Raw genomic sequence first — 23,836 nt, 5'->3', positions numbered from 1 at the left:
GTAACAACAAATTCAAGTGTACATCAAGAGGAGACCATCAGTTAAATTTTAGACATGGAAGAAAAAAGACTGACATCTATAATACATAATGAGGTATAAACTGTGTTGCTATGATTTCTTTTCTTTTATTCCTATTTTCTTATTTTCTACAAGAAAGGTGTTATACTTTTGTAACAGAACAACAAAAAAATTGTAATAGGGTAAAATGATGGCTTGATATTTTAACTTGTATTTCTTCACTTACTAGTAATATTTACATTTTTGAGGATGTTTATTTGCTATCTATATTATTTTGTGACTTGACAATTCTTTTTTGCAAGTGGGGGAGGGGGAGGACAAAGAGGTGCCAGGCAGACATTTATTTTTTTTTTTTCAGGTAGACATTTATATGGCCAGTAATAAGAAGGCACAAAACTCAGAAAGATTTAAGTTACCAATAAAAATTAGGAATCCATAGAACACATTTAATAATACATAAAACATCTAATCTTTAAACGTACCTTATATTATAAACTCTTTTCTTAAATTTGCCTTACTTTAATATTAAGTCATTCCCTTGTTTTGATTTCAGAATTTTTGACTGAGGTATACTTTATAAATAACTAGTTTAATAAAGACTGTAATAATTTAAGAATGTGTGCCAAATGCTATATAATCCTCACTAATATCATTAAAGAGAAAACATGAGATGTGATTTTCATCACTCAGCTGAATTAAATTGAGACGGGACAGAAATTTACTAATGGTTTCTAATTTTACAGAATCTCCTACTACTCAATAAGCTGGTGAGGAGTAAGTGTACAAACAGCTCTTTTTCACACTACAACTGCAGGTTGACTACATTTTACATTATTATGTACTAGTATTAAAGGAAGAAGACTGTTCTACAAACCATAGGAAATGTATTTGTGGTTTAAGCCTCTACGAGCTTTGACTCTAACGGCTGACTCAGACAGTATCTGGCCCCTAAAAACAATGGGTGCAGCTGGAAAAGAGAGCCTTCCAGAAGTGACAGTCTGAAGGTGCAGATGGGCTGCAGGTAGCAAGGAATGAAAATCCCCTTTGGATAGTAAAATGGCTAGTCTGGGAAAATTTTAGATGTGCTGAAATGCACACTTTTTGCTTTGACATAAATTCTCCAGGTATGGGCAAAACTGGAAATTTCCTTCATCACTATTGCTCGATTTGAGGCTCAAGTTATTTTGATGCAGTTCAATTCACAAGCCCCAGCAAGGGAAATTCATTAGATACTCCTTGGTATTTAAGTCCTAAAAGATAATGCTCTTAAAGTGCTACACTCAATATGCCAGCAAATTTGGAAAATTTATCAGTGGCCACAGGACTGGAAAAGGTCAGTTTTCATTCCAATTCCAAAGGAGGGCAATGCCAAAGAATGTTCAAACAACGGCATACAATTGCGCTCATTCACATGCCAGCAAGGTAATGCTCAAAATCCTTCAAGCTAGGCTTCAATAGTACATGAACTGAGAACTTCCAGATGTATAAGCTGGATTTAGAAAAAGCAAGAGAGTTCCAGAAAAACATTTACTTCTGCTTCGTTGACTACGCTAAAGCCTTTGACTGTGTGGATCACAAAAAACTGTGAAAAATTCTTAAAGAGATGGGAATACTAGACCATCTTACCTGCCTCCTAAGAAACTTATATACAGGTCAAGAAGCAGTAGTTAGAACCAAACATGGAACAATGGACTGGTTCCAAATTGAAGGAGTATGTTAAGGCTATACAATGTCACCATGCTTATTTAACTTTTAAGCAGAGTACATCATGCAAAATGCCAGGCAATGAATCACAAGCTGGAATCAAGATGGCTGGGAGAATTATCAACAAACTCAGATATGCAGATGATACCACTCTAATGGCAGAAAGTGAAGAGGAACTAAAGCACTTCTTGATGAAGGCAAAAGAAGAGAGTGAAAAAGCTGACTTAAAAAACTCAACCTTCAAAAAACTAAGATCATAGCATCCAGTCCCACCACTTCACGGCAAACAGATGGGGAAAAAAAGGAAACAGTGACAGACTTTATTTTCTTGGGCTCCAAAATCACTGCAGATGGTGACTGCAGCCATGAAATTAAAAGATGCTTGCTCCTTGGAAGGAAAGGTGAAAGTGAAAGTCTCTCAGTTGTGTTCGGGATTCTTTGAGACCCCATGGACTATACAGTCCATGGAATTCTCCAGACCAGAATACTGGAGTGGGTAGCCATTCCCTCCTCCAGGGGACCTTCCTGACCCAAGAATCAACCAGGGTCTCCTGCACTGCAGGCGGACTCTTTACCACCTGAGCTACCAGGGAAGCCCTCCTTGGAAGGAAAGCTGTGACAAATCTAGACACCGTATTACAAAGCAGAGACATCACTTTGCCGACAAAGGTCTGTATAGTCAAAGTTATGATTCTTCTGGTAGTCATGTCGAATGTGAGAGTTGGATCATAAAGAAGGCTAAGCGCCAAAGAACTGATGCTTTCGAATTGTGGTACTGGAGAAGACTCTTGAGAGTCCCTTGGACAGCAAGGAGATCAAACCAGTCAATCCTAAAGAAAATCAATCCTGGATATTCACTAGAAGGACTGATGATGAAGCTCCAATACTTTGGCCACCTGATGTGAAGAGCTGACTCATTGGAAAAGACCCTGATGCTAGGAAAGATTGGGGGCAGGAGGAGAAGGGGATGACAGAAGATGAGATGGTTGGATGGCATCACTGACTCAATGGACATGAGTTTGAGCAAACTCAAGGAGATAGTGAAGGACAGGGAAGCCTGGTGTGATGCAATCCATGGAGTCACAAAGAGTTGCAAACCACTTAGCGATGGAACAACCACCACCACCCCTTGGTTGAGTATTCTTCCGTCCAAGATGACCTCACAATATGTACTCTATTGAGTGTATATAGACAATGTTTAAAATTTTATGATTTACTAAACAACACTGATACAACTTTTAAAATTAGAATACCACTCAGTGATCCTGGCATCTTATCAGGGACTGCTGGGCAGTCATTTGTCCTAATCACACACGGCTGAATGGCATGAATGGACACTATTCTCTGTGAAACCAATACCCTAGCTGAATATTTGCCACCAGCCTTTGGAGGAATTGCTTAGGACTCAAATTCACGGCATGGGACATTTTGCATGTTTGCTTAGATTCACTTCATTTAGACGCACAATCTGTCCCTTTCAAATGATCAAATATGTTTGGTCATTTATAAGTTATTTTTATATATTCAAATGAGCAAAAACTTAGGCTATCTGAAATCAGAAAATTTTAGAGCTGGTTAGTACACTGTAGGTCATCCAGTACAATTCTGATTTTTATGGCAGGAGCAGCTGAGGCTCAGAGAATGGAAAGACATGCCTAAGGCCATACAAATAACTAGGCCACACAAATAACTAGGCCATACAAATAACTAGTAAGAGAGCTGTCTTTCAAGAAAGCACTAGTAACTTCTTAGTCCAGTGTACTTTTCACTATAACAATTGTGCATATCACTATTAGTAGTGTTATTTTTTGGAGAGGGTGAGGGGAAGAAAGAAAGAAAAAGAAACTATAACTGTAAAAATATATCATATTATTATTCATTACTTCTTGCCAAATGTTATAAGCATAGGTTAAACATTCTCCTACACTTCTCTCTTGACTTCCCTGAGAAGGCAACTATTGAGACACACCTGTTTCAATATTTTTAGATTGCATTGCACCCCTTGCAGAAGCTCTTGCAACCCTGCTCATAATCTGTTACTGCATCCCTACTAAAAGAAACATAGAATTCAGTTAGCTGACCCAAAGCCTGTTTACTCACCATTGAAAAAACTAAAGTAGGGATGGAAGCAGACACGTTGTTTAAGTGAGCTGAAAAGAAATCTAGGTCGCTAATAAATCAATGTTGTATATATCAGTAAATTAAGTAAGTTATATTTTAATAATTAGCTCTGAGAAGCTATAACACTGCATAAATTACAAAAGTACATGAAAGTTTATTATAATACTTTCAGGTTTCAGGCTGTGAGATCACATTAATAGAGAGACCTGTCATAATGAAGGCTTCTTGGTACTTCTAAAAGTAACTGTGACTGCAGTCTATGAGAGAATTGCCTTTTAAAGAATCTTATGTAATGGCATTTAATGATAAGGCAACACCCCGCTCCCACCCCCACATACATACATTTTAACAATACTGTGCTTTAACACAATAAAAACTTAATCAAAATTTAGAAAGAAAGAGGACTTCACACTTACTGACTACCTACCATCCCAAACACTGTTATGCATTTTTCATATATTATTAATTATGAATTAATTCAATCCTCATAATTCTGGAAAATATTACCATCTAATTTTTACAGATGGAAAAATAAAACTCAAAGAAATTAAATGGCTTATCTAAGATCACATAGTTTATAACACAAAGACCTGAGACCTGAACCCAAGGGTGCCTGATTCTAAAGCCTCGGGACATTCTTATTCCATGGAGCCAACATTCAAACAAAATTTAGAGTAAAAGCTGCTCTTCAGCTTCCCAGGAACTTCCTTAGCAAATCAACTCACTCACTATTTGTCCCAGACTGTGCTGGGCTTGATTCATCCATCTTCCAACCCTGTGTGTGTGTATGTGTGTCTGTGTGTATGTCTGTGTCTCTGTGTGTGTCTGTGTGTTGTATGTGCGCACGCTGAGTCCTGTCCAGCTCCTTGCGACCCCAAGGACTGTAGCCCGCCAGGCTCCTCTGTCCATGGATTTTCCAGGCAAGAATACTGGAGCAGGTTGCCATTTCCTACTCCAGGGGATCTTCCCAAACCAGGGATCAAACCAGTGTCTCTTGCGTCTCCTGCACTGGCAGGCGGATTCTTCACCACTGAGCCACCTGGGAAGTCCATCACCAAATAGATACCAGGTGCCTGCTATGTCCCAGGCATTATGCTAGGCAATAGGCTACACTCATAAGTGAAAAAAAAAGGTCCTCAAGTCCTTTGGCATAGAGAAAAGTGTCACTAAATAAAAAGTTATACAAATAAATGTAAAAATACAACCGTGTTAAGAAGTAAGATGGATTAGGTTAATAACTCCAGGTTTGAAAATTAAAGTGGTACACTGTAGTTTAGTGCATCCCTGGCTCAGAAGAGAGGAGCAAGGAAGGTTTCTCTGCAGAAATGATTACTGAGAAGAGATCTAAGAATAAGTAAAATGACTTAGCTGAAGAAGGTTGTTCTTAATTTAGGGGCCACTATGCGCAAAGACCCTGTGATGAAGGAAAGTCCTGCCTGCCTATCAGAACACATGAGATAGAAGCAGCCAGAATATATTGAGGCTGTAGGCCAAATAAAGAACCTTGACTTTTGGTGTAAGAGCAGTGGGAGGCCACCGAATGGTTTTTAGAAGTAAGAGAACATGACCAGATTTACATTTTCTAAAAGGTCATGCTGAAATGGGGAGAATGAACTCAGAGGAGGAAAGAATGGATGCAGGCAGAAGACTGGTTAGGAGGCTACTGAAGTAGTCCTGGCAAGATATGATGGTATGTTAATCCAGAAATGTAAAAGTGGAAATAAAGAGAAGTAGATGGATTAGAGATTTATTTAGGAGTACAGAAATGGCAGAACTTGGTAATAGTTTCAATATGTGAAGTGAGAGAGAAGAACATTTCAAAGATGACTCAGGACTCTGGCTTGCACAATTAGATGAACACTGAATTTTCAAAGAAAACCAAATTTTGTGGGAGAAGGGGAGAAGAAGTGAAATCATAGGTTCAGTTTGGGGTATGTTAAGTTTGAGATGGCTTTATGATGTGTAAATGGAAGTAAGACAAGTCCAGGGCTCACAGGAGAAGTCTAGATTAAAGACATGAATTTCTGAGTTGTGTGAAAATACGCAGTGAGTTGTGGGTAAAGATGAAATCATCTGGGGAGAGAAAAGAAGACCTGGGGAGAAAAGGATGGAGGCATGAGGAATTCCAGCATCTAGTAAAAGAGGATGAACCTGAAAAGGAGACTGAGAAAGAATAATCCACTAAGAAAGGGAGAAAACTAGGAGAATGCTATCACAGAAGTCAAAGGGGGAAGAAGTTTTAAGTAGAAGAAAGTCTTAAACAGTGCTGAATAATGCTGAGAGGTGAAGTAAAAGACTTTTTAAAAAAGTCTGCTAGGCTTAATAACATGACAATTATTACTGCTCCCAGAGCTTCAGTGGCACAATTAGAGGGAATGATAGTGGTCTGAATATAAATCACATTAGAGGGAAGACGAAGGAATGGTAATATATATTATACTATGGTGGTTACGAAACATTCACCATCCTGAAGAAGATTTTCATTTGAGAAAGGAAAATTTATATAGAGATTACAAAAAAATAGACACAATGTCACTAATTAGTTTTACTGATCCTTTAAATGCCATAGAAATCCAGAAAGGCAGGCTCAGGGTGACTGGGTAAGCTAGGAAAGTCATCACAGAGCAGGAAAACCTTAAGCAGAGTATTTATGAGTGCAAAACTGAATGACTGAAAAGTGCTCTACTGAGGGAAATTATGAGAGGAATACACAGTGTGTGTGTGTGCTGGCGGAGAGAGGTGGGATAGGGTGGAGCGATAAAAAAAAGCCAAGAGATACAGACACATTTCTGTTTTGTGATGTAAGCTCAACACTGAACAGACAACCTGCAACTGGATAATCCACTCCCTAGCCACTCTCACTTTTTTTGCTGCCAAGCTGTGGGCCTATTCATCTCTCATAACTGATTATACCAGAGGCTTGGTAGGGAGAAGGGAAAATCAGAATCAAAAAATCAACTGTGTTGCTTACTGCATTACTGCATTTGCATAATGCTGGCAAAATGTAGGGATGTGTAAAGTCAGTGACTAATGTGTAATTTTACATTTGTGACTTCTGAGGTAGTGTAATAAAGTGGAGAAGAACACAGACTTCAGAGCCAGAGGGAATCAGGTCTGAATAAGAACTCTACCACTTACTATCCATGGAGCCTTGAGAAATACAATTGGTCTTTTTGCACCTCACTTTTCTATATGTAAAACTGGAAAAACAACGAGTTTCTTGGCAAGGTTGTTTTGTGATTTGTGACTTAAGAGATGACATGATAGTATTTGCTTCATACTAATTGGTGGCTAATACTGTTTGAGGAATGCTGTAATATGAGTGAAGACAGGAAAGACATTCAAACAGATAACCTTGTATACCTAAGATGAGGTAATTTTATTTATTAGGGGGTCCTGATCTACATTTTCCTACTGGTATTTATCTAAAAACAAGTGAAAAGTACAAGACAGAAAAGTTTGCATTTGGGACCTTTTCTGAGATAAACATATTTGTCTCATAGTTTTTTATAATTAATGATATTAAATAACTATTCAATACATATTTAAAGAGTAAAAAATATTCTTATTTTATGTTACTGCCAATTTTGTGAAAGAGAGAAGACACAAAGAGAAAAAAAGGAAAATACCAGAAGTATAAAAGCCAACTGTAGTTGAGGGAAAAGAAAGAACAGAGGACAAGAAGAGCTAAAGAGGACAGAGAAAGACAGATGATGGAAGAGAGATGGTCAGAAGAGGACCAACCAAGAGGAGAATGCACCCAGACCTCTTCGCCCCTCCACCGCCCTCCCCTCACTACTTCTACCTGATAGTCAAAGTACTCTAGGCTGCCTGCTACACCATGCTAGCTCTTCCTTTGTCTGATAATGGCACTCCCATCATCTCTCCCTACCGCATGTGGTCTCCTAATCAGTATTTAATTTGATAGGAGACTGGGCATATTGGTATACACTGCTATAGGGCTCTCAGTAATTTAAAAATACAAAACAAAACGCACCTACATTTGCATCTGCTTAACTGAGGATACCCTACGACAGAAATGAGGGAGTGTGCTTACAGAACACTTGGATCTTCTTTGGAAACACATTTTTAAAGGTGCCTGTGAGAAACATTATCATTTTAAGAGATATAAAGAGTGAACGATATAATTTAAGAAAATATGCCAAAGGATAAATCAAATTAAATCAAGGGGAAAACCTCAGACTCTGAGACGACTAACCCCGATTTATTTAGTGTCCCTACTTACTGTATGCTGAGGGCCATCTTCATTATCCCTCATGTAGAACGGCTTGAGTGCTAGTGGATAATTAATGACAAAGACTGGTATGTCGCCACAGTGCTTCACCAGGTATTTTTCATGCTCAGTGTGTAGATCAGCACCCCACTGTAATGAGAAAAAAGAAATTACCAAAGGAGAAGTCAGAGCTGAAATATACAATGCAGGACCTAAAAATAACCTGTATCAGTGCCAAGGGCTTCTTTTCCCTGAGGATCAGGGACGTGTGGAACTGTGTGCTGAGGTTACACAGATAGCGAAACTAGAGAGAGATGTGTGAACAGAACATTCAAAAGCCTGGAAAGATGAAAGCTGGAACTAGTAGATAAACACTGTGCTTTCTGTGCCCCATCTGAGGGAGCAGCATTTAGCAGACAAATAGGAAGACACAGTATGCTTTCCACGGTGCATAAAAGCTGATTCAGAATCGTAATTTTTATTAATATTGGCCAGAGCTTCTTCTACAGTTACTGTTCCTAAGTTTCAGGAAATTAAATGATGAGAGATAATATTTCTAATACTCAGTCTATCTTTGGCTAGCTGGCTTCTTCCAGTGAATTTTTTTTTTTTTATAAAAGAGTCAACTAATATATCAGGTGCTCTTTGAAGAATATTTAATAACACTGTTCATCTATTTATTCACCAGACACTAATGTGCCTATTAAACCCCAAGTACCATCTAGGTACTAGAAACAGTGGTAAGGAAAGCAAAACCCCTAACTTCATGAAGCTTCTAGGGTAGAAGACAAATAAAATAAAAAATTATACAAAGAAATCAATTGATTATAAATATAATAAGCACAGGACACTCATAACTTAAGAGAAAATCTAACCTAACATCTAACATCTAACCTAACTTAAGAGAACATCTAACTGGGAATAGAACTGGTATAAGTAGTAGTTTGAAGACAAAGGTATTATATTCTTAACATTATCATATTAGTCCCACTTGTCTAGCAGTATCTTAATTACAGGAAAGAAGCAGTGGCAGAGAAATGAGGAGACTCGCCTCTAACATTATGTGCATGGTCACTAGATCATGCTGTCTTTCTAGACCGATATCCTTGCCAATAAAAGAAGGGAGTTCCGGGAAAAAGCAAAAACACAAAACTCCGTGTTCTTTAAAGTGGATCACAAATTAGAAGCCTCTATAAAGTTCAAAAGAAAAAGAAATCTGTTTAATGTGTTGCCTAAACTTATTTGACCTTTTTTGTCAACTGATAACATCATTCAGAAAATACTTTGAGAAACACTGAACTAGTTGATTGCTACACTGATATTCTATTCTATATTCTATGATATTTCTAAGGAATTTCATCTTTAAACTTGGGAAACTTCTCTATAACTGCTTTTGTCACTGCTAGTCCAAATGGTATGATTCTACTTCAAAACAATTTTTCAGTCTATATATGTTGACAAGGTTGAGCAAACATAAAAAAAAACCCAATGTACATATATGAAATACTGCATATTGCTAATAAGAGAAATAAGGTTATTTTAAAGGATTCTTAATGAAATCAGATAAATATGAGAAAGAAATTTTCATATATATATCCTACCTCTGGAGTGAAGGTGAAGTTCTGGGATGCCTGCTTTAAGATCTCCACTGCCTCAGTATAAGAAATGCTGGAGAGAAAAGGGGTAAAATCAGAAAAAGGTCTATACAATGGGCTGTTGTTAATGAGTGCATCTGATAACGGTAAAAGGCTTATTTTCATACTGTCTTCCAGATCACACATGAGTATCAAATGATTGCTGGGTTATCAGGAATGATTAGAAAAAATGATTATTGATAATCAGGGATTATGGCTGATTTAATCTTATGAGAGTGTGAGCAGTGTGAAGAGACATGGCCATTCGATAATCACACCCCGATCCACTTGCAGTGTACACAAAGACGCTAGTCACTCAACAAAGTAAAGATTTTCTCTGAATTCATGTTATGCTAATGCAAGAAAAGGTGTGAAATATTGAGACTGAAAGAGGAAAGCTCTCCTGAGAGCTATCATTCATTCACCCAACATATACTGAGCACTTTCCATGTTCTAGGCATCATTCCAGGCACTGGAGATCCAGTAAAGAAAAACAAAGACCCTGCCTTTATGTAGTGTGTGTGTGTCTGTGTGTGTGTAGAAAGATAAATAAACCAAAATAATAAAATGCCAGGGAGCTACTGGTGCTATGAAATAAACAAAGCAAGACAAAGAGAGGGTGTGTATGTGTGTATAGAAAGATAATAAACAAAAATAATATAATGCCAGGGAGCTACTGGTGCTATGAAGATAAACAAGGTAAAAAGGGGTTATTTGGTGTACTATTTTAGATAAGATGGTCAAGAAAGGCCTTGCTGAATTGGTGACATTTGAACAGAATCCTGAATGAAGTAAGGAAATGAGCCATATAAATATCTAAGGGAGAGTATTCCAGGCAAAGGGAACAGTGAGTACAAAAACCTGCAGTGAGGAACAGTTTGGCTTATTCAAGGAACAACAACAAAAAAAGCCAATGTGACTACAGCATATTGAATAAGGGGAAGAATGCCAGGAAATTAGATGGGAAAGGTAATGAGAGGTCAGATCCTATGAACTCTTTCAGACCATGGTAAGGGATTAATAATATATTCTAGTATTGGAAGATTGTTCAGGAAAAATACCACTGGTTACTCAGTAAGAAATCGCCATGCCTAAAGCAAGCCAAATTAAAAATTCAACAGTTTGAATAGGTGATATATGCATATGGTTAAAAAAAATCAAGATGAGTAAAATAGTATACATCTTCATTCCACCCCTTTCACATAGCTACTTAGTTCCTCTCCTCATACACAATCATTGTTACTGGTTTCCTGTGTACTCTTCCAGAGGGCTTCATGCATCTCTAAGCAAATACTAATACTTAAATCTTTCCTTTTTATAGATAGCAGCTGTAGCATAATGCTACAGCATACACATCATACACACTCTTTTAGATCGTTTCTTGCTCAATATATCTTGCAGATATTTACACATCAGTACATGAAGAATTTTACCTTTTGAACTATTACATAACATTCCACTATGTGGATATATCCTATTTAGTCAAACCAGTCATCTACCAATGGGTATTTCAGCTGGTTCCAATCTTTTGTTATGGCAAATCATGACCGCATGTATCTAATACATGCTTCCTGGACAGCTCAGTTGGTAAAGAATCTGCCTGCAATGCAGGAGACCCTGGTTTGATTCCTAGGTTGGAAAAATCCCCTGGAGAAGGGATAGGCTACCCACTCCAGTATTCTTGGGCTTCCCTTGTGGCTCAGCTGGTAAAGACTCCGCCTGCAATGTGGGAGACCTGGGTTCAATCCCTGGGTTGCGATGATACCCTGGAGAAGGGAAAGGGTACCCACTCCAGTATTCTGGCCTGGAGAATTCCATGGACTATATAGTCCATGGGGTCACAAAAGAGTTGGACATGACTGAGCAACTTTCACTTCATTTCACATGCTCACACAAATTTTGAACATGGGAAAAACAGAACTGTTGGGTTCAAGAGTACTTGGATCTTGGAGTTTTTATAACTTTGAAAGACACTGCCAAAGATATCGTCCATTCCCCTTTTATAGGGTTACACCGACTTATGCCCACTAGTAGCACATGAAGGTGTTTCTCTATCTCCTCTGCAACAGTATTTTGCATGACTAAAAACAAAAATCTACAAGCTTTCTGAAGACCTTTGAGCTAAAAAAGTAACTTATTTTTTTTAGCTCAACCCAAACCTATTCTCTGAAGCAAAAACAAAGTTCAAATTTATAACTACTAACTGGAAAGAGCTGTGTCATAAAGCACAAATAGACCTCCCAAAGCTATGTTTTGAGTGATAGGTTTTTAAGATGGAAATTCTACTCAAACAAAAATTGAGTATTAAATAACAGATAATTTCTAAGTTAGAATAGTGTTGGTGTTGATAGTAGTAGTGCTTTTTAAATGAGCATTTTATAGGAGGGAAATTGAAGCTTAGAGAGGTTAGGTAATTTGCCAAAAATCACTCATGTAAGTAAGAAGTAAAGCTTGATGTGCTGACTCCAGAGTCTAAGCTTTTAACTCCTGAGATGACACCTAAACCATCTGTAGTTTCATATGTTCTATCAAAACAAAACATAATGGGCCCTGGGTTCCCCCTCTGACACTACCACTTACTAGCTATGTAAATCACTTCATCTCAATGAAGGTATTTTATAAATTGTCATCTATATTTAAAAAAATCTAAAAATACAAACATTAAAAAATTAAGTATTTACACTTATAAAATAAGGACACAGGGCTATATTGTCTTAGTTTTTTTCTGCTTAGATATTCTGTTGTTCTGTTCCATCAATTACTTCATATGATCTATTCATTATATTGAGAAATATAAAAGCAGTCAAAAAGGGAAGCACCAGAATCTTGTACCATTGATACATTACAGGTACAATATCAAGAAAAAAAAAAAGACTCTTTGTGTCTAACTAAATCTCCTTATTCTAAATGTTCTGCAATACTCTGCCTATATCTTAAATTGAGGCAGAACTTTCAAGTTCAAGTTACAGTTCTGACACTGTTAATCCTTAATGGCCTTCAGCAATTCTCTGCTTTTTCTTGGTTATGCATGCTGTGTGCTTAGTTGTGTCTGACTCTCTGTGACCCCATGGATTATAGCCTGCCAGGCTCCTTGGTATGTATAGGGAATAATATTTCTTCTCCTTCCTGGAAACTATTTCCAAAGTGCTTTGAACTCTGAGAATCATGTAATTTACATATTCCCTCTGGTTGTTCTGTCTCCTCTTTGTTTCTCGCTGCTGGGACCTCTCTTATATGCTAATGAAGTCAACAATGCATTTAAGAGGATTTCGTAATATTTTAACTAACGTCTTTAGATGTTTTGTAGGAGGGTTTTCAAGTTATTGAGTTTTTGACATATTGCTTAAGCAGCATTTGGTCATTTTAACAAAATTACTCAAGTTATCACTTTTGAGATGAGAAAACTGACGCTTAACCACTCAGAGTTGTTGTGAAGATAAAATGAACTTCAGTATATGTAAAGTTTATCACTGTCTGGTACATAGTAAATATTCAATAAATGGTGGATATTTTCCCTCCATCTAAGATCTTATTCATTAGATAGGAGCTGGATAACTTCTCTCAAGATCTGCCTGATTCTCTGTTACCAGTTCAGGTTCCTCGAAATGCCCAATTTACTTCTTTCCTTATCTACTTAATTAAAACTTCTATCAATATGCTTATGTCCAGAACTCTCCTGTACACTCCAGATCTGGACACTCAAACTGCCTACCTGACATCTACAAACAGACATCTGAATGGATCTCAATCACAACGTGACACCTCATGGGAATGAGCCTGGTATCACCCTTCTCTCTCCGCAACCCCCTGCTTCTCCTTCCTCTGTCTCCATTTCCACAGCTGTGTAAGTCAAAGGCCTTCAAGTCACTCTCTTTCTCTCTTTCTCACTCTCAGCAAATACTGTTTGCTCTATCTTTTCTCTCTCCCTCCACTGTCACCATCCTGGTCTGTGATGGTTAACTTCATGTGTCAAGTTGGCTGGGATGCAGTAACCAGATATTTGGTCAAATATTCAGGATATTTCTGAGTTGGTGTTTTTTGGCATGAAGTTAACATTTAAATCAGTGGATATGACTAAAGAAGATTCCCTCCCTAATAACATCTAGTTTGAAGGCCTTACTAGAGCAAAGAATGGCCTCCTCCAAGAAAGAAGCAATCTGCCAGCGGACTGCCTTTGACTTGCTCTTCCCTGAGTCTCCAGCCTTCTGGACCACTCCAACAGATTTTGAATTTGCCTAGTCTCTACAAATATGTGAACTAATTCCTTAAAATGTTCTTTTCTCACTTATCCATATAGCTAGTTCTCTTACTTTACTTTCTTGAGATCTTTACTCAAAAATCATCTCAGTGGGATCCTCCCCACCATGCTATCTACCATTTCTATCTCCTCATTCTTCCTTTGTCATATCTTCTATCTCTTTTTTGGTTCTCCCCCCTAAGTATTACTCATTTTCACAGATTATATGTTTCACATTTTTATCTTGTTTCTTGGCTATTATTATCTCCACCAGGAATGTAAGCTCAATGAAGGCATGAAGTTTTATCTGCTTTGTTCATTGCTTTAAAAACAGTTTTTAGATGCTAGAACAATGCCTGGCATATAGTAAATATTCAATATACATTTAAGTAAAGAAAAAGTCTCCAAAGCCTTCACTTGTACTTCACTGCCTTTTGCTTCTCTACCACAGGGCTCCTGACTCTTCCCTTCTTTGCTATTCCCACATTAGCTGCCTTGTTCTTGGTACAGGGTCAACAATTCATCACTTTTAACTTGTAGTCTGCAGGTCTATGTTGCTACATGATTCGCAGCTCAGTCCAGTGTGCCAAGTTTTTCTTATTTCCCTCCTCAAGGATAGGTTGGATTCTTTATTCTCTTAGAACAGAAACTTGCTAAACTTAAGATGGCAAGGGAAAAATGATACTAACTACTTTGAGAGACAATCTTTTACTCCTTAGAGCATCAACCTTGCTTCCTTGATAGACTGTAAATACCTTGAATACTAAGTTTTTTAAAATTTGCTTTAATTGGAGGATAATTACTTTATAATATTGTGATGGTTTTTGCCAAACATCAACATGTATAGGCCATAGGTATACATGTGTCCCCCCATCCTGAATCCCTCTCCCCATCCTACCCCTCTAGGTTGCCCAGAGCACCAGCTTTGGGTGCCTGGTTTCATGCATTGAACTCACACTGGTCATCTATTTTACATATGGTAATGCTGAATACTAAGTTTTATGTAAATTGTTTGTATTAGATATAAGAAGTTATTTGCTGTTTTTCCCATATCAAGTATGTGTTTCATAATAAACTGTGAAAAGAATAGCCCATCTGATTAATATGACTGGTTGACTAAACAACCAGTCCAATATCAAATGCTATATAACAGGATTACAGTGAAAATGAAGCAATAATGTATGTGCAGTATTTATAATATGGATTTTTAGGTTTTAAGAAACTGGCTTAAAAAACAGTTCAGAATATATTTTCAGATTTTAGCAAGCAAAGGCAAAGAAAAAGAAAGACTGAAACAGAAAAACGGAGAGGCAAGCATTACATGTATCTTAAAAGCATATTTTTTAATCAAGCTTGATTTTGATTACTAAAGAATTAGTCTGAATTGCAGTAATACAGCTAATAATTATCATGTTCATTTATCTTGCTAAGATTTATTCATTTATTAATTCATGCAACATTGATCATCAACTACGAACCAGACACAAGAGCTATAACTATCATTAAAATACAAATGTTCCTTGAGTCTAGGGAGTATGATAAGCAGATAAACAAACAAAAAGAATTTAATACATAATAAATTATGATAAATACGATGATAAATTATGAATAAAGTTCAGAGAAAGTATAATATCTACTTACATTAGAAAGTTGTTTTTTAGCATATGTTCTAATCTGTCCTTCGTAAAAAAAGAAAAAAAGAGGAATTTACTAAATGCAATTAGAGTCATTACAGGTAATTAACATAGTGAGGGCTTTATCCACAAAACTAATTACCTTTTGTCCAGGAGCTATGAATTTGTGACAGAGTTCAACATCTTTAGGACAATTTGAGAGAACTGTCATTGCCGTAGTCTTGAAGAGGCTCTCCATAACCTAAGAGAAATGATACAGAACTGCCTGACATGTAAGTTTCATGAAAAAACCAGCTCAGGGCTCTGCAGGGACTACCCTCCAGGTTTTAGCAACTCTAAAGCCATTAGGCCTCTTACTTCCTGAATATACTGCAGCAAGTTAATTCAGTTTTCAGACTGATTAAAAGAAACATCACAACTTCTTCTCAGAGTAGGAGGGAAAAAAAGACAGAAAGAAAAATGTCTGAAGTTTTTGTTAACAGTTTCAATAGCAGTAATGAAGTGAGCTGTCAATGAACAACTAAAACAAATTGATGCCTCAATTTCAGTCTACTCGCTTGTAGAATCAGAGCAGTAATGGTACCTGTTTTCAGGACTGCTGTGAGAATTAAATGAGATAATACATGCAGAAGACTTAGCTCAGTGCCCAGTCCAGAGGAGCACACAACCAACATCAGTTGTTGTAAAGAGTGGAACATTCTGAAAGTGCTTCATTCAGTCACTGACAAATGAAAGTAAACTTTAAGATTATAGAAGCAATGAGATGATCTAGCTTCATCCAAATACATACATTTTTGCTTTGCTAAAGCGTAAAGTAAAAATAATATAGATCAAATATGACACAAATCAGTATATAAGATTTCATTCTACCAGGGATGTCTGTAAGTCTCTCAGGGGAAAAATTTGTTCTTAGAAGAAAAAAGTGACTGGAATGGAAAATATTTCTAAAATATTTTTAATCCAAACTAAAATTCTTGTTTTGAAGTCAATGAGATCATACTGTGATTTCCAAATGTGTCCTCATAAAGAAATAACATGCTAAGTCCAGGCTGCCCCACCAGACAGTTGTTTCCCTTTGCTCTCTCAATCACCAGACACCCTATCAATGCTGCAAATACAGTGGGGCTATATAAGTGTCTGAGTAATTTAATTGATCAGCTATAGCAAAGAACTTAATAATCAAGTAACAACTAGTTAAGATTTATGTACGTATAGAAAATATTTTGGGCTTCCCCAGTGGCTCAGTTGGTAAAGAATTCACCTGCAGTGTGGGAGACCTAGGTTGGATCCCTGGGTTGGGAAGATTCCCTGGAGGAGGGCATGGCAACCTATTCCAGTAATCTTGCCTGGAGAACCCCCATGAACAGAGGAGTCTGGCTGGCTACAGTCCATGGGGTTGCAAAGAGTTGGACACGACTGAGCAACTAAACATACATATAAAATATTTTATACTTCTTTTTATATTATTTTATATTACACATGTATTTTATAGAAAAGTAAGGAATAACTTGATGAAAGAAGAGCAAAACGAGGCTAAAGGTGTTTTGAGGCTATATCACCTTCAATCCAGCAGTGAGATAAAGAAATCACTAAGTAACTAAATGATTTACAAAGGGTTATATCTCTCAATCACTGAAAAAAGCCAATGCATTTTGGGAGGAAAAAAACACGCAAATTGGAGAGTATGCTTCCGCTGTTGAGAGACATAATACACCTGTTTGCGAGATAAAGGCTTTGCCACCAGGCTGGTAAAGCGGTGTCTGTGATGGGCAGTATATTCCATCTGAAGAAGAAAACCACTGGCTCTTCTAACCTTGACTTTCAGGCTATGCTTCATGAATATATTAAAGAAAGCAGAGACTTAACTGAAGAATTAACATAATCCTCAGAGGTTTTAAAAAATATATTATTCAATAGCACTGAAATATCAATAGTACTATTTAAGTGTTTATACTTCATAAGAGGAAAATATCTCTTGTTACAATACTGATTTAATATTTAAGAGACTGCTCTTCATCAAGGTAATAATTTCCACAGAATTCAATTTATCAAAGGGAGAAAATTAAAACAAGCAGAAGATTACTTTGGGAGGAACATATTTTTTTCTTTTATCTTTAGGAAAAGGTTTATATTTCAATTAATCAAACTATTCAACAGTGTATATGCCCAGAGTATCACTCAGTGGGGTAGCAAATAATTAAGAATCAGTTACAGAATACATAATTATAGAGCAAAGATTATAATGTTTAATTAATTCTAACATAACCATGTCTATTGTCTTTATGAACTTTCCCTCTGGTTTTATGTTGGGGCAGTGGAGAAATAGGAGGTAAAAGGTGTGGTTCCATTTTCTATACCTGAGTCAAAAGAATAATAAAGAATTGGGTGGTAAGCTAAAACTAAAAGGTGATTAAGGAATTTTACTGACTCCATGAGGCTCATATTCTGAATCCCTAAATCTGGAAAGGCGTTACTCAACAGTGTTACTATTAACATTTTTGGCTAGGTAATTGTTTGTTGGGGGGGAAGAGGCTGTGTACTGTCGATGTTGAACAGCATCCTTAGCCTTTACCCCCGAGATGCCCAGCAGCAACCAGTCTTCCCTGCTCCTCCCCCATTCCCGGGTAGGGACAAACAAAAATGTCCCTGGGGAACACTGATCTAGAGAAACCAAGGAGAGACAGTAAAGGAGTGTATGTAATGAGACACTGTGGAGTGTGGTCAGCATACCCCCTCAGGACCAAGATCTTTATCTGCTGGGAATATTAACTGCTGATGGTTCATAGTTGGGTCCTTCTTCAGCAACTGTCCAGACCAAGAATGTTGTCTTACCCACACAAAGTTACAACTCGTCCCAGGTTACCTCATGTCCAATGACTGGCTAACAGGGGGAAGCACTTGCTTTCCCATGGGACACCATGAAGGGCAATTCTAGCTTCCAAGGTCCTCACAGAATTGGCAACGGCCTCTGTAAACACATTACAGTTCAACTTTTCCTTCTGTTTAGTGGTGCTGTCTTCCTTTCCTTTCCAGATATTTCTCTAGAGAGCATTCCCCAGTACTATCTACACACAAATCTCTGCTTTAGGGTTTATTTACTAGGAAATCCAACTTAAGATAGGATAATAAAATTGTGACTCCATTCTGTTAAGAGGAAAAGGTAGCATTTCTGTTTTAAGTGGAACTGGGTCATTTACTGGGTAAGTAAGAGTAGAGATGAATAGAAGTGTTAGGTAGTTAGAATAGGGAAAAAGAGTCCAAAATGGCGGTGGCTAAAAGACCTGGAAGGGAAAGCCCGCGAAAATAGAACAAAGGAAGGTCCGAGGACTGGAGTAAGAACCTCAGGTAAAACAAACAACACTCCTGGCCGGCCCAATTTACATAAGACAGGCCCAGGGACAGAGAAACATAAAAAGAGGAGCCAAAGCCCTCTTCTCTCTCTCCCCTCTCCCGAGTGATGGGGCGATCTTCTCTTCGCGTCTTTGGATTGACGTGCCCTCATGCCTTGAAGATGGATTTTCCTGCTATCATCTAAATAAACAGAGCTGTAACACTGATTTATTTAAGAGCTATAACACGGTCCATTCGAGACCTGAGAGCTATAACACGATCTGTCATCCGAGAGCTGTGACCTGCCAAGGGGCTTTAATGTCCGTCACTCCAAATTTTTGCTGTGACGAGACAAAGAACTGAGGAGCAATACACTCGAGTGACAGAAGAATGGATACAAATTTCTAAAATAAATATATTGTAATTAGAAAATCAAACTAAGATATTAACCAAAATGGTAATGGAGAGAGAATTCATAGTAACAGTTAACAAATTCTGGATACTTAATAAGTATCAGGAACTATCCTAAGTGCCTTATAATTATATCGGCCTTATCCTATGAACTACCCCATGAAGTAGGTATCATTATTCCCATTTTTTAGATGAAGAAATTGAGGCTCAGAGAAATTAAGTCCCATGTCTAAGGTCACACAGTCAGTAAGTGACAGAGCTAAGAATCAAATCCTGGTCCATCCAACTCCAGAGCTATGTTCTCTCTATGGATTATGGCCACAGCCTCCTGAAAACTCTCCCATCCTTGTCTTTGTCTCCTTCTAAATCATTCTTCATCATTCATCATTCTTCATCATGCTGCTAGACAGGTATTTCTAAACTGTAATTCTGACCATGGCCTTTCCTTGCTGGGAACTCTCTCTCCTTTATCTTTTGTATTAAGTTCAAATCCCTCAGCATGGCATTTAAATACAAACTCTTTCTATCATGATCTGACTCTTGACTATCTCTCCAGCTTCATTCCTGTTCCAGAGTTCTGGCAGCTCCTGTGGATGCGTTCTCATATTATACCTATAGACATGTTTCTCTAATTATAAAGATGCCATGTTAATTTGCTTAGCAAACACCAAAAGCTACTATTTACTAAGCCTGCTTTATGCCAGACCCCATACTTAGGGCTTTACACTATATACAGTCTTTCATTTGTTGCTGCTCTTCTACTTGGTGACTACTAAGTTGTGTGTCTCTGCAACCCCATGGACTATAGGCCGCCAGACTTCTCTTCCATGGATGGGATTTCCCAGGCAACAATACTGGAGTGGGTTGCCATTTCCTTCTCTAGGAGATCTTCCCGACCCAGGGATGGAACCCACATCTCCTTCATTGGCAGGCAGATTCTTTACTACTGAGCCACCACTGAAGCCCACTTTTTCATTTACTTCTCACAATGACCTAATAAAATAGCTACTATTTTTCTCATTTTACAGGGCGAATGCTGAAGATCACTATGGTTAGGTAACATAGCAAAGTTAATGGCAGAGTTTGGACATGAACTGAAATCGGTGTGACTCCTGTACTTTAAACTATTACACTAACAGCATTTGGTAGATGTTGATTAAATTAAGTAGTTCTCTATCTTCTTCATTCTATGAACACCTGGAAGGCACCAATGTCTGAGGTAAAAATGTACACAGAAGCTTTAATGTCACGGATGTCTGATATTTAGAAACTATTTTAAAACCTGAGTACCTACCTGCATGAGATCTTGAAGGCTCTCCAGAAAAGAAATCTCTGCTTCTACCATATAGAACTCTGCCAGGTGCCTCCGGCTCTGAGAATTCTCTGCTCGGAATGTTGGACCAAAGGTAAACACTTGAGTAAAAGCTCTGCAATTCAAGATTAACAGTATAAAAATAGGATTTACATGATTAATTCTATTTTAAAAATATTCAGTGAACGCTTAAGGAAAAAAAGTTTTCTGCCTCTGCCTTGTCCACAAATCCACATTAGCTGCTATATTTCTTTAATGGGTGATAATAATAGTTTCCTTAAAAATGTTACATTTATAGAAACCATTTTATCCCAAAGGAACTTGCAAATGTTTTACAAACCCTACAGCTTACTAAATATAGACGTATAACCACTTCTGGGCGCACTCCACTGCAGCTGCCTTAAACAGCAGACAAGTACATTTCACAGCAATGGAGAACAAAGTCAAAGACACACCCCACAGTCCAAGAAGCCACACAGAGAATCTAGATAGCAACAGTTAAAATCAGAATTTCATGTGGATGGGGCGAGTCAAGCATTTTCTAAATATGTGAAAAAGGAGTATCAGATATGCATGGCAACTTGCCTTGTTAGGCTTACTCAAGTCCTTTATGCCCACTCAAGAGTTTCATTCAGTGTTGAATGACCCCTGACATTTGAGGGGTGGGGTGAATTTTCAAGAACTGTCTATTTTAACTGTGGTTTTCAAGAAGGACTATAGCTCAAAAACATAAATGGAAAAAAAAATTATTTTTTTCATGTCCTGCAGAGAAGTGCGCATGATACCTTCATTCTTTAATATTTATAGTGTCCTTCATATATGAAAAAGGTGACAACTGGGACTAGACCAAGCATGTATGAACAAATGAGTATTTCAAGAGGCCAAGTACTCTTTGAATTGTAAGGTTTCGTTAGAGCAAAACAAGAGATCTGGGGCTCCTTAGCTGTTACCCTGAACGCTCTTCATTTGTCTGTCATCAGTCAGATAACATTAAGATCAGAAAATAGTACAGAAAACAGACGGGTTGTAGATATGTATATATCAGGGTTTTTGTTTTGTTTTGTTCTTTAAGTAAAGATACTCTAGGAGATTAAACAGTAAAACAATAATACCGGAAATTATGAGATTTATTTTTTCTTTCAAAGGCCATTTCAGCTAAGGCCTAGTTGGTAAGAAGCTTAGGAATTTATGTTTTGGTTCTACAGCTACCTTCTTGAGACCACGCTCAGTTAACCTCTGAGAATCCTAGTTTTTCACGGAAAAACAAACAGTAAAAGCTCAAAATTCCTACGGTAACCTCTCCCAAGATTCAGATCCAGATTTGTCTACTAGAATGTTCCTGAAAACACTAAAACTACCTTGTCCAAAATGAAAACTCCTCTTCCCCAAAACAAAAGAAAAATATAATAGTGAACAATCCTGGTTTTCCTTTTACATTTTCCCCAGTTCTGTTAATCTCAGTTAACCCACCTCATCACCCAAACCAGATCCCCATCCCTCCCTCACTGCCCACACGTTTCCTATCACATAATTCCAACTGTTCACACCTAGGAAAACTCTTACAAATCTAGAGAGTATTCCTTCCCCCTCCCAAATACTTGTTTATTTATTTGGCTGTGACAGGTCTCAGCTGCAGCACAGGGGATCTTCAATCTGATCTTTGTTGTGGCATGCAGGAGCTTTTAGCTGCAGCATGTAGGATCTAGTTCCCTGACAAGGGATCGAACCTGGGCCTACCCAGCATTGGGAGCATGGAGTCCTAGCCACTAGACCACCAGGGTAGTCCCTACAGACTCTTCTTTATTTCCACAGATACCATCTTAGTGTCATCTCTTGTGTCTGGCTCCTGCCTTTCTTCCGCCAGTCCCAAACTGTGGTAAATTTTCAAATCCAAATCTGACTATATATCAGCCCTAATTTAAAAATCTTCAACGGTTGCCCCCTGCTCAACGGTTAAACTTCAAACTCCTAACTTGGACCAGACCTTCCTTCCCAAAGCCTTTCCTCCAGCACACTGAGGACACTCCTTACATGCCCTGCGTGCCTTAAGGCCTTCCCATTGGCTGTCTTCTGTCTGTAGTGCCCATCCCCTGTTCCTCCCTCTCCAATGGCAAATCTCCATCCATCCTTCAAGACTTAAATGTCACTTTTTCTTACCATATGTCCCCAAGTTTATTGTTTCCTTTTTTATATGACTAACAGTGTGTTTATGTATTTATTATATAAAACGTACCACTTAGAAATATAATTATGCATTTTGTATCCTTTCCCCTCAAGAAACTGTGAAATTTTCTAGAGTAGGAATAATGTTTTATTCATTTTTGCATCTCCAGTGCCTATGATAAAACAGGGCTCTAGTTGAATGAATGAGCAATGATGATGACAGGCTTCCTCTCAGCTGTGAACTGGAAAAGCACAACATCCTCACAAACAGTAACATTACAAATAATGCACAGAAAAATACTTAGATGTATTTTACTGTGGCTGTCACACAATAACTAAAATGGATCAGAAAATTTAGGTCTGTCCCAACAATAAATTAAAAAATTACAGGGCCATGAGTTTCCAATGTATGACTATGCAATCTCTAGAAAGGCTGGCAACAGTATATCTAAATAAATAAAGTGACATTTTTTCTGGCACTGTATCACAAGAAATTGCATGTACAGATATGCACTAATGACAAAGGATATTCTACTGAGATTTTCCAGGGCATAAACAGAAACTCCATGGCACAGGAGAAATTTACTTTGAAGGCTCTAAGAAAGACTTCTAAGAAATGGACAGCTATCATCCTGAAATACAAGGAAGGCCAATGGGATTGTTGTCTAAAAGTAAAATATTATATGTATCAAGGTACGAGATACAGAGAAAACAGTGATCTAAAACTACTACAGATTCAAGTCACAAGGGCATCTGCTTCTCACACGGATAGGGAACTCTAAGATGAGCAGCATCAGTGATTTTTAAAAATGGTTAATGATTTTCTCTTGCAATAAATATAGAGGTGCTTCCGAGGTGGCTCAGTGGTAGAGAATCCATCCGCCAATGCAGGAGACGTGGGTTCCATCCCTGGGTCGGGAAGATCCCCGGGAGAAGGAAATGGCAAACCACTCTAGTATTCTTGCCTGAAGAATCCCATGGACAGAAGAGACTCATGTGCTACATGATTCTTGCAAAAGAGTCAGACACAACTTAGCA

At 37.8% G+C, this 23,836-nt stretch overlaps 1 protein-coding gene across 3 annotated transcripts in view; it reads right to left on the bottom strand.

The window, feature by feature from the left end:
- NARS2 (asparaginyl-tRNA synthetase 2, mitochondrial) overlaps positions 1-23,836 on the bottom strand; it is a 130,196-nt gene that overhangs the window by 7,239 nt on the left and 99,121 nt on the right. For all 3 annotated transcript variants that reach the window (XM_065937013.1, XM_065937014.1, XM_065937015.1), the window contains exons 7-11: positions 20,618-20,750; positions 15,725-15,823; positions 15,590-15,627; positions 9,679-9,745; positions 8,090-8,227 (exon numbers count right to left, since the gene is read on the bottom strand). In XM_065937013.1, the coding sequence (XP_065793085.1) occupies positions 8,090-8,227; positions 9,679-9,745; positions 15,590-15,627; positions 15,725-15,823; positions 20,618-20,750 (475 nt within the window). The remainder of the gene's footprint in view (positions 1-8,089; positions 8,228-9,678; positions 9,746-15,589; positions 15,628-15,724; positions 15,824-20,617; positions 20,751-23,836) is intronic.

The sequence above is a fragment of the Muntiacus reevesi genome, chromosome 5 (assembly GCF_963930625.1).
Source record: "Muntiacus reevesi chromosome 5, mMunRee1.1, whole genome shotgun sequence".
In the NCBI taxonomy this organism is placed as follows: Eukaryota; Metazoa; Chordata; class Mammalia; order Artiodactyla; family Cervidae; genus Muntiacus; species Muntiacus reevesi.
The sequence above is the reverse complement of the archived record's forward strand: the minus strand, read 5'-3'. Positions and strand labels throughout refer to the sequence as shown.